General features: G+C 50.3%; 2 protein-coding genes across 2 annotated transcripts; one reads left to right on the top strand and one right to left on the bottom strand.

The window, feature by feature from the left end:
* Window positions 1-298: 298 nt before the first annotated feature.
* BUD31 (BUD31 homolog) lies at window positions 299-2,429 on the bottom strand. The gene is made up of 5 exons (XM_079320494.1): window positions 2,360-2,429; window positions 1,811-1,963; window positions 1,246-1,368; window positions 866-1,032; window positions 299-561 (listed from the first exon to the last, which is right to left on the bottom strand). The coding sequence occupies exons 2-5, from the start codon at window positions 1,902-1,904 to the stop codon at window positions 511-513; spliced, it is 435 nt and encodes a 144-aa protein (XP_079176620.1). The 5' UTR covers window positions 1,905-1,963; window positions 2,360-2,429; the 3' UTR covers window positions 299-510.
* Window positions 2,430-2,535: 106 nt separating this feature from the next.
* On the top strand, window positions 2,536-10,570 carry PDAP1 (PDGFA associated protein 1). The gene is made up of 6 exons (XM_079320493.1): window positions 2,536-2,678; window positions 5,582-5,673; window positions 7,553-7,660; window positions 8,017-8,138; window positions 9,018-9,169; window positions 9,802-10,570. The coding sequence occupies exons 1-6, from the start codon at window positions 2,669-2,671 to the stop codon at window positions 9,858-9,860; spliced, it is 543 nt and encodes a 180-aa protein (XP_079176619.1). The 5' UTR covers window positions 2,536-2,668; the 3' UTR covers window positions 9,861-10,570.
* Window positions 10,571-11,524: the final 954 nt, after the last annotated feature.

The raw sequence follows: 11,524 nt of genomic DNA, 5'->3' as shown, positions 1-11,524 counted from the left end.
TCACATGTGACCTCTAGGTCTCCAGACTGCTGGCATTCCTGAAGGGATCTGTGCATTAATTCCAGGTTACAAACCTGGAATTCCAGTGCAATGCAGCTTCCATCTGCACACGATCAGGGAAGAACTCAGACTGGACACTTGGGAACTGTATTTCCTTTCTACATAGCCTTTTAAACAGATTTAGTGGAGAAAACAACCCAGAGCAGCTCACAATGTGCAGAACAACCTTCAAGCACCTAGAACACATCCAACAGAAGAGGGGCACAGGAATGTTTCACCAGAAGATCACATCACTCTCTCAGGTAGTCAAGCTTTATTTTAAAATAAAAGGCTACACAAAACCCTACTCCAAAGCCCCCCCACTTATGCACGATCTGGGTGATCATGCTGCTGCTTTAATTATTATACAGAAATATCCCATCAACGAAAGTGGCTGTAATTGCACTCATAGTCCATTGAGGAGGAGGATATCCCTCAGAGTTCAAAACACAAGTTTGATGGCAAAAGGCTTCACCCAGAGCAACCTCTGCATCCACAGTGAGTGCACTCAATGATTCTGCCCTGAAAAACAAACATGAGGAGGGTGTTACAGCCAAGCCACAGCCAGAGCAGCAGGCTCAGACCTCGAGGCAGGGAATGGCTCTGGGTGGGAAGGGTTTCCACAGTTTGGTGTTATCTCCTATACTTTTAACAACTTTAAATGAATGCCAAAGCTGACAGTAACTTTAACACCAACTTGACACCAATTCTACCAGCAAAGGCAGAGGAAATTACCAGGAAGAACAGCACTACCCTCTCTGCTGTCCATGAGCTGGGAGAAGTCAGAACAGCTACTGCAGAGCAGAGGAACAAGCTGGAGACTCACCACTTCCAGCTTGCTTTTGGGGACCCTGCAGATGCAGTTGGTGCCAAAGTTGGTGTCCCGAGTCTGGATGCAGCGCAGGCAGCAGAGGTTCTCATAGCCCTGCTTCTTCCACTTGGCAATCAGGTTTTTGTCAGCATAGCCCTCCTTGATGCAGTACTCATAGAGCTCTGGGGAGGAGCAGACACTGTCACAAGTCTCACTAGCAGGAGTTACCAGCAGTAGTAACCAGCAGGCAAAGCATGGCAGCTGCCAAGCCTTCCCTCCATCCTCCTTTCCCAGAAACCTGATCCCACCAACTCCCAGCTCAGTGGCATCCACAAGTGAGCACCTCACTCACTCCACTTCTTTCCTGCCCCAGGTAAAGCCCCTGCCCTCCTCACCTCTGCTGATTGCTTTCCTCTTGTAGAAGAGATCAAAGATGTATCGTGTTTTCTGGTGGTGGATCCTGAAGATGGGCCAGAGTGACTCCACTTTCCTCTTCCCTTCATGTGGCTCTGTCTCCGCTGGGAGGGAACACAAACACCAGGTGACCACGTGCTTCCCTCAATCACTTTGCAATGAACTGTTCCTAACTTTAATATGTGACAGGGATAAGACTGAGATTAATGGGAGGAGACTCAAATGAGAGGGACCTGACCTGGAGCAGCTCGTTTAGGATATAAAACCAGTGGTAATGGGATGACATAACCCACACTGGGGCCAGGAGTGACTTCATGCCCACAGCAACAACATGGACAGGAACTACCAGTTCTTCCATGAGCTTCATCCCTAAACTAGCTATAACCAAAGCTCTGTACTCCATAACCCCAAAATTAGGGATGAGCATGGCCCAGGACCAACCTGCAGCACCACTGGAGGCACAGACACAAAAAAGGTCCACTTGTATTCATGAAGCACCTCCTGTGAGCTTGTTTTGGGGTCCCACTCCTGAGATCACCCACTCACCTTCTCTCATCTTCTGATCCAGCTCATCCAGTGTGGGCTCAATCAGCTCCCAGCCATCCGGGGGAGGTTTCCTGCTCCTCTTCACCTTGGGCATTGCTTCGGGAACGAGAGGGGCAAAAGGCCAAGGGAACTGCCGCCACTCCCTCAGAATCACTGGGAAAAACGAAAGGAAAACTGCTGTCAGATAAATTCCTCCTAAGGCTTCTGTGCCCCCTTCCCGTTTTCCACTTCAAGGATAAAAATGAGCTATACGGAGCTCGTGAAAGAAGTGAAAGCTCTGTGACTGCTGTACGATAAGTCAGTTTTTCTCCTCAGCAAAGCACGGCAGCCACTCCTTCCCCGAGGTGACAACTCCAGCCAGATCCCGCTGATACAGAGCCCGCCCGGGCCGGGCCCAACAGGAAGCCAGGGCTGGCGGGGTGAGGGGAGGCCGCAGGTCCTGGTTCCGATTCCTGTTCTGATCCTGACACTGACCCTGATCCTGATGCCGGTCCCGGTCCCCGTCCCGGTCCCCACCCTGATCCCGATCCCGGTCCCGGTCCCGCTCACCGCCCGCTCCCGTCGCGCCGCCGCCGTCACCCGGGGGCCTCTCGCAGCCGCGCCGCTTGTGGCCCCGCCCCTGGGCTGCCCATAGTGCTGCCTGCCCGAAGCGCTGCCCGCCGCTCGCGCCGCCGCCCCGAGAGAGGAGAGAAACCCCCGGGGAGAACCGGCCCCGCTCCCCGCTGGCCTCGCTGCCCCGCGGGAGCACCGGGAGCGGCGCGCTGCGGGCAGCCCGGCGGCGGGGCCTGGCGCGGGGGCGGTCCCGGTTCCGGTTCCGGGCGCCGCTCGGGCCGGGGGGGCCGTGCCGCCATCGCCGCGATGCCGAAAGGTGGTGGTGGGGGCCGGGCCGGGCCGAGGGTCCCCCCGCGGGGAGCGGCGGCGGGGGGAAACGGGGGGCAGAGAGGAGGGGGCTGAGGGGGCGTGTGGGGCGCCCGGCCCGGCGCGGGCAGGGCTCGTGCTCGCCGCCGGCTGTGAAGATGCCGCGGCGGGTCCGCTCTGCGCGGCCTGGCGGGAGCCTGCGGGGATCCCTGTCCCCCTCACCGGCGGCTCCCGCGGCTGTCTTTGGGCTCGGGGGGGGTCTCGAGTTCCGGGGCTGCCTCGCCCCTTCCCGCGCCCTGCCCCGAGCCGGGGCCGGTTCCGTGCCCCGGGGGTGTCGGGGCCCCGCGGGCCGGGCTGGCTCCGTGTGCTCCCGCTGGGTCGGAGCCGCGGCGGGTTCCCCTGCACGGGGCGTGGGGCTCCCGGGGCGGCGGTGCGGCCCCAGCGGGGGAGCCGAGCGGGCCCGTTTGGGGGCTCCAAACGCGGCTCCTTTGGTGTGGCCGCGTTTTGGGTGTTCCGCAGCGGGCACGGACTTGCTGCTCGTGTGATTCAGGAGCGCGGATGAGGCACTGCCGGGCTGTCACGGCTCTGCAGGATCCACCCAGAACCTTCTCCACATGCACCATCTGCATAATTGGCTCTTGCAAACCCCGGTCACACACCAGCCCTCTTCATTTCTCTTCCCTGCAGTTTGCTCTGCTTCGTTTCATCAGCGTTTCCCAGCCTTTAGCACCAAACTGATTCCTTGCTCGGATTTTATTTAACCACTTCATTTTGGGTCCATTTGCACAGTGATAGGGAGATGGGGTTGAAGCTTTTATGTGGTTTTTGTGAAGGCAAAGAACCGTGGTGGGTTATCACCCCATTTTTCATATTTAAATGCCGTGTAACTTCAGGATTTCCTGCTATTTATTTCATTGTACAGATTTAAATGTTTAATTCAAACCTTTTGCAATTTGGAAGAAGAGGGATCTTTGGTCATTTTCCCCCAAGTCAGTGGGATTTGCTGGATTGTTGGACGAAGAGTGGAGTTTGGCACTCACTATTAATATAAAAGGAAGGGGCATTAACCAGCTACTAATAATTTTTTACAGGTTCATTTCCGATTAATTTCCTTTTTTTCCCCCCTAATACTTTGATTTTAAAAAGAAGAGGTTCCACCAGTATAATTCCATTCTCTTTCATCTGAACTCCTTAATTAGTCTGTTTAAAGATGAAGATGTGAATGTGGGCCTGCCTGGGCACCACTGGGCTTGGCTGCAGTGAAAAATCTGCAGGTGATTGTTTTTTAAAGAGGTGGAAGAGAAGTGTTATCCCTGTTTTCAGATGGGGAAACTGAGGCACAGAGCTGTTCAGTAGCAGGTGTTGGACCAACTCCCTGTGTGTGATGTGAGGCTTGATCTCCCTGAGGGAGCAGAGCCCCATCCCTGCACTGTGCTGAGCTCCCATGGGCTTCATTCTTCCATTTGCTTCTTTTTAGACTTTTAATGTAAAATAATTCCTCTTTAGTTGCTTCTCACCCCCCTTATCACCACTGTTTATTTGCAGTAATGAGCAGTTTGTGTTCCTTGGTCCTGAGCCCAGTGTGGAATTTTGGAGCAGCTGGATGAGGAGCCTGGCTCTGGCCAGGCTGGGAGCACAGTTTGGTTATTTGGGGCTTGGTGTGTCACAGATATCAGTGTTGTTCCCTTTGGTGATGTCATGTGCTGGGCAGTGAGGTAATGTCTTCCCAGGAGCATTCCCGTGGCAGATGTTCCAGAGGGTGTCAGTGTTCCCATGCTTGGGAACAAACAGCAAACACCTGTCTGGTGCACCAAAGCTTTTGCTTAGTGTTTGAGAGCACATCAGCTTCCCCAGCTGAATCCAGAGAGAAGAATTTAGTCTGCACTTCCCCATTTCTTATGGAAAAATATCTCAAGGATTTCTGTAAAGCTTCACAGTGGAGTTTGGGGACAGAGCTAAGGCATTGTGAGAGTTTGTTTGTGCTGAGCCAGGAGAATTGGTCAGAAATGTTGGATGTCTCTGGCTCCCAGTGCCTCCCAGTCCAACAGCACACAGTGAGGGAGCAGTGGCAGATCCCCCATGGATCCCACACCATGCCAAGGAGGGGGGATGATCCCTCATCCCTCCCCATCACTGAGAGGTTCCCATTGTCCTCGGCAGGTGAAGTGGGGAGGGTGAGAGTGATCCAGTGTTTCCTGCTCCTGCCATGGGACTTCCAGGACTCCTGCAGTGGCACAGAGCTGCCTTGCTAGAGTTGTTTGTTTTTTGCCAGTCTTCCTCAGAGCTGTGGGTTGGCTCTATCCAACTTGCTTCCCAATTCTTTGGGCTGGAAGAGCAGAGCTTGGAGGGATCATTAATGGCTTCAGCAGTTCATTAATCAACAGAATTTGGAACTTGGGGCAGTGCCAGCCAAGTGACTCCCCTTCCTGGTTCCTGGAGCTTGTTTTTATTTTTCCTCATAAAGCAGTAAAACATGGAGGCTCCTTTTAGTACTTCTTCAGCTCCCATTGTAATTCCCAAAGCTTTTGTCCAATTAGCTTCCTATTTTCTCTTGGCACAGTGGGAAGGGTTAAGGAGCCAAGCTAGTTGGAATGTTGGTTGTAACCACAGGAGCACACTGTGATTCTCCTGTGCAGGAAACTGGGATCTGCTGTGGAACTGAGTGTCCCTTGCCAGCCTGGGAAGGGAATTGGAGAGGCCACAAGCACAGGCAGAGAAGGGTGGTATCAATAATCCCAATTCTCTCTTGGAACATTTCACCCAGTTCAGTGGGGGGTTTTGTTGTTAGGGTCTATCAGAGAAGCTATTTTGGTTTGTGTAATCTGCACCTAAAATCTAGAGAGTGCTGCAGGAGGAACAGGCCTTTCTGGAAGTTACCACTAAACCATTTGTTATTTTTATTTTTTTGTGCAGGTAGAAAAGGAGGCCACAAAGGCCGAGCAAGGCAGTACACGAGTCCTGAGGAGATTGATGCCCAGCTCCAAGCAGAAAAGCAAAAGGCAAGGGTATGTGTTTGCTCCTTTGTGTACTTTCTGTCCTAATTCCTGCCTGATTCCTGCCTTATCCAGGCTGGCTATTCACTGTTCAGGAGCAAAGGAGCACTTAGCCAAGTGCTGCAGATCATTCCAGCAGTGATCACAGTATGGATCCTAAATATCTCCAGCTGGGGAAACTCCAGGTTGTCCTCCAGTCTGGTTCCTGATGCCTGGGAGACCACCCAGGGCAGCATTTGAAGGTTAAAGGATGGAGGAGCTGATTACACAGCAGCTCTGGAGATCTTTTCTCCCCATATTTCATCATTCCAGTCTCCAGTGTCAGCTCATTTGTTCTGCAGCTTGGCTTTGGAGAGCAAGAGCCACATCTTGACATGTTACTGTATGAAATCACTGTATTTGCCCTCTCTCTATTGTAGATTTATGAACCAAACTCCTTTGACTTCTTCCTGCACACATGATTTTCTTGTTTGCCTCTGACTTGTAGGGAGAGATAACAGAGTTTTCTGGTGTGGGGCCTCTTTTGGGTGTATTTCTGTGCCCCAGCACTGGACTGTAACAGCTCCCCCCATTTCCACCATGACCTAGCTGCTGTCATAAAAGCCTTGGCTGCTTTTTGGGGCTCTTGCTCTCATTATTCCCAACTTATCACAGCTCTGATAACATTCTTAATATTTTTCTGTGACTCTCTGAAAGTGCAGCCTCAGCCCAAATAAACAATTCCAACTGAGGCCTCACAGACTGACCACAGGAGGATAATTACACCCCATGTAGGAAATCCTGGTGAATACCTCTGAGATGACTCTCTCAAGCAGTTCTGAGCCATAGTGTTGAGTCCTTTTTAATGTTTTGCCCAGCTGGAACTCAAGATGATTGTTTGTTTTGCTGCTTAGCCACATATCCCAGCTTTGTGTTGGATTTCTTCTTCCAAAGTGTAACTCCTCTTGGTTAGTTTCTGATTCCACCTTCTTGGTTTCATGCCATATTTCCACATTCTGAAACCACTTATGAGTCTCATCCTGTTTTCCAAAATAATTCCAACTCCTACTAGTGTGATGTCATTCACAAACTGTGTAAGTGTTCTCTGCTTCCATGTTTGTAATAAAAATACTGACTGGAAATGGAACAGAAAAGCAGGACCCACATGAAAGTGTCTTGTTCCACAGCAAGCCAGGGAACTGCTCTTTGAGAAGGATTTCTTTTTTGTGATAGCCCATATCACATAGTGATGGTTACATCTAACACTGATTTATTAAGGAAAGCTTAAAAAAGCCCCCCACAATTAACAAAATTACTCCTCTTACTGTTCCTTGCTCATCCACTTTGTGGGTTGCTTGATGAGAGATCTTGGTAGTGTAAAACAAGCTGTTCACACCTATGCTGCCTCTTCTTATAATTCAGAAATGAATTCCTAGGTTTCTGGCTGGTGGAAGCTATGTTTAAAAGGCTGTAGTTCCTTGGATAAGAATGTTCTGGTTGATGGTTTTCAATTTTCTCCTTTAGATGTTTTTTTTTTTTATCCAGACTCAGGATGGGATCGAGCTCTAAGCTGCATCCATGTAGTTTCCAGTGTCTGAGGTGGTGTGCACTGGAAACCCAGGCCAAAATTCTTCTGGAGAGCTTTCATTTGGGGAAAGTAAAGTGCAGTGGTGTCTTTTACAATCATTTTCCTATTAGAGGGAGCAGCAGAGTTGTTCAGAGGTGATGCTGTTGCTGAGGAGGATTCTCATTCTGTCTCATTCTGTGACAGCCAGACCCTCTTGGTGGCACAAGGCCATATCAAGAACACCAGTACTCAGAGTTGTCTCTCATGCCTCCAAAATCTCATTTAAGAGCTGGGTTTGGGATTTTTAGTGACATGCCTTTCCTCTAATTTCCTCTGATTTTGTAGGAAGAGGAGGAGCAAGAAGAAGGAGGTGAAGGAGCAACAGGGGACCCTAAAAAGGAGAAGAAATCTCTAGATTCAGATGAGAGTGATGAAGATGATGAGGATTATCAGGTACTGCATTCTCAGGGCACTTAATGTACCTAACCCTTGGGCTGGGGGGAAGATGCACACTCTGGATTCTGAGCAGAGCTACCTAGAGTGCATTTTTATGGAACTACTTACAGAAGCCAGAAAACACTCAATTTGACAGCATTTTGCCCTCAGAATGAAAACTTGTGAATATTTATAAATGAAATATAAAGGCAACAAGATTTTTTAAAAGGCTGAGGGTACCTTGATTCCTAAATGGTTTTACTGGCTAGTAGTAAAACCTTGGCTTGTGCTTTTGGGGTGCTCTGCAGTGTGTTTGGGGAGGGTGTGAGAGCTCCTCAGCCTCTGAGGTTCCTCCTCTTGTTCCTGACCCGCAGCAAAAGCGCAAAGGAGTGGAGGGGTTGATAGACATAGAGAACCCCAACCGTGTCATTCAGACAACCAAAAAAGTCACTCAGCTGGACCTGGATGGACCCAAGGAGCTCTCACGACGAGAGAGGTGAGTTCCTGCTGCACCCCTGAATTTCAGCCTTGCTGCTGGCAGCACCTTGGTGCAGGGAAGTGTTTCCCCTGCTCTGTGTCAGTGGTTCAGGGAGCCCTTAAAGGAGTGTTGGTTGTCTAAAGGAGGCACTGAGCAGCAGCAGACTGGGCTGACTGTGCTTCAAAATGTGGTTCCTTAGAAACTTCACAGGAGCTCTGTCTGTCCTCTGGGAGCAGCTGTGGCTATTCTGCTCTGAGAGAAAGGGATTGAGACCATTCCTAAGTTTTTATGCCAAAAGTTAGACCAAACTGAAACTTGAAATCATACTGCTGTGAAGGGGATTTAGACCATTCCTTTCCTGAAGTTTTATGACAAAAATCAGAACAGAAATCCATTAACCAGGGGTCACCTTGAATCCACTTTAATCTCTGCAGAAGGTGCCCTAGTGACAGGTAGCAGTTTCCCAGATTACAGATATTGTAGTGAAGTATTTATCTGGGCAGATGAATAACCTGAAAACCAAAGTTTAATCTTCTAGTTTCATTTAGCAGTGGTGAGGTTTGGAAGGGAAGGTTTAATCTTTTTTATTTGGGATAGATTGCTTCAGCAGTAGGACACCTCTGAGGGTAAGGCAGGGAAAAAGATGTCACAGTTCTTGTGGTATGGGGTTAGTTCATTTGACCTCCTTGTGTGTCTGTGTCCTTACTTAGCTGAAGAAAGGTAGAAACAATCTCTCAGCTCATTCCTGTTCAAATCCTGCAAATAGACAGAACCTGTGCTTGAAAAGTGGTGAAGGACCCCTGGTTCTGGGGATTTTCCTGTTTGGAAAGCCCCACTGTGCCTGTTCCTGTGGGCTTGCCTGGATACTCTGGTGACTGGTGTGTTTCCTTTGGGCAGAGAGGAAATAGAGAAGCAAAAGGCAAAAGAAAGATACATGAAAATGCACCTAGCTGGGAAAACAGAGCAAGCCAAGGCAGACCTTGCCCGATTAGCCATCATTCGGAAGCAAAGGGAAGAAGCTGCCAGAAAGAAGGAAGAAGAAAGAAAAGGTTAGAGAATAATTTATGATATTCTCCTACCTCTCCATGCTGTGGCTGCAGTCACACATCCCTCATCTGAGACTGTGTTGTGTTGCTGAGTGTCATCAACACCCCTCAGCAAAGCTAGGCTCAGTTGTTTCCCTCTCATAAAGTTCTTGCTTTATAAACAAGAGCTTGGATGCCAGAGGAGGAAAAGAGGAGGAGAGAACTGTCCTTGATATCCATTTTGTCCCCTGCCTCACAGGCAATGCTGCCTCCAGTTTGGGGGCTTAGCAGGCTCCTTGTGCTGGGTGGTTTTTCTGCTTTGCATGTGGGGATCTGAACTGCCCAGGGAGTTCACAGCACTCCTTCCCTTCCTGTCCTTTCCCTGGGAGGTATGAACCAGAAGTCTGAGCACAGCTCCTTGGTGGCTTCCACAAAGAAATTTGGGTATCAGGGTGATTTGTGGACACCTGGAGAGAGGCCAGAGATAGAGGGGAACATACAAGAGGAGCTGTGCCTCTTACCTCTGTGAAACTGGTGGGAAGGGTGGGATTTTTTCCATTACCCAACTGGCAGGATTCTGATCCCCAGCGCTACCAATCCACCCCCAGTCCCTGATCTGCACCATGAAATGATGAAACTGTTGTTTTCCTCCCCAGCAAAAGACGAAGCGGCCATGGCAGGTAAAAGACTGCAGTCACTATCCCTTAACAAGTAAACACAGACCATGCAAGAGGAGGAAACACCAGGGAACTGTGCCTGGTCCTGTGGGAGCTCTGCAGTGTCACCTCCATCGACGCCAGGCAGGGCATCCTGCAGCATTGACCTCACCTCCACCTCCAAGAGACACTGACGATGTGTTTGTCCTCATCCTGGCACAGATTTCCATTTGGGGTTAGGGGCAGCTGCTCTCTGCAGTGCAGAGCTGTGCTGGACAGCAATTCCCTGTAACAGTTCCGAAACATGAATGTTTTTGCTGTTTTTAGGATCAAGAACTCGTAGATGGTGGGAGGGGGGCAGGGTGGGAGGGAGCTGTGTGGGAGGGGAGGTGCTTCAAATACTAGATTGCAAGAAAATAGATTGTGGGGTCGTTGTGGGGTGGGGCATGGGGTGGGGAACTGACTTGGTTTGAAATCCCAAAGGATAATGTATCTGAGGAATCCAGTTGGCAAAGAGCCCGTTAAATTTTGCTGCAGGGCATTGCAGTATAAGCTGGGAGCCTGACTTCATGGACATCTGGAGTGCTGTTCCTTCCCAGATTCATCCCTCCTTTCTTGCAGCCAGTCTCCCCTTTTCCCTCCTCTTCATTTTCTTTTTTTTCCTCCTTATTAGGGATAGTGCCAGTTTTTAACCACATCATCCTTTGTTTAAAGGAGAAAAACAAACAACATTTATTGTGTCAGATCCAGATGGAAAAAAAAAAAACAACCAAAAAGCAAAAAAAAAAAAAAAAAAATTGATCAAGTTTAAAAACCATCAAGAGAACTTGTATATTTGGCTGATTAAACTGTAAGTTATCAGAAGTGCTGTGGCCTGATGTGTGTGGGAAGGGCACAGCTGGGGGAGGCACAGCTGCAGCTGGGGGCTGCTGGTTGTGGTGTGGAGTTTGGCTTTGGGTTCAGGAGCTCCATCAGCATACACAGCCTGGAGGGAAAAAGCTTTCCCTGCTGATTCTGATGGATGTCTTGCACAATCTGTTTACCACGGTGGAGGAAACAGTTACCCTGAGGCCACTGTCTGGCCTAGTCCCCTGTCAGAAGGGCAGTCACCGCACTGTGACCTCCCTGTCACCTCTGATGGCTCTGGAGGGGAGATGTTCTAGCCTGCTGTGCCCCAGGAGGGCTGGGAGTCCTGCTCAGGGACACCAGTGCTTCCCAGACACGCTTCCTAAAGGTTGGAGGACATCCAGCTCCAGGGCTTGGAGCTCTGGAAGTCACTGGGAGAGGGGTTGCAGCTGTGGAGATGCAGGGTGACAAATGGGATTTGTTCCACGTCACTCTGGTCATGCCTGGCTGCAGGGACTTGGGCACAGGGGTGTGACACAGGACTGTGCCCCAGGGAATGTCACAGCGAGCTGCTGGCTCAAAGCACAGCTCAGACCAAGCCAAGGTTTGGGATAGGAAATATCCTCAGGGAGCTGTGGAAGATGAGCAAGTGCTGCCAGGAGAGGTGGCTGTGCTGTCAGCTCCAAGAGGGAGGGGCTGATGTGGGGACAGCCTGCACGGGAGGTTTGGTGATCCTTGGAGCACTGGATGGTGCAGGGGCAGGACAGGGGAGTGTTTGGATGGATGCCTGGGATGGAGCAGGGCAGGAGGTTGAGGTTTGTGAGCACATGAAAAATCTCCACATAACACCTCCCTCTGAGGGCTGGAGCAGAACTCA

This window comes from Erithacus rubecula (genome assembly GCF_903797595.1).
Source record: "Erithacus rubecula genome assembly, chromosome: 17".
Taxonomy (NCBI): Eukaryota; Metazoa; Chordata; class Aves; order Passeriformes; family Muscicapidae; genus Erithacus; species Erithacus rubecula.
Note: the sequence above shows the minus strand (reverse complement) of the source record. Positions and strands in the feature narration are given on the sequence as shown.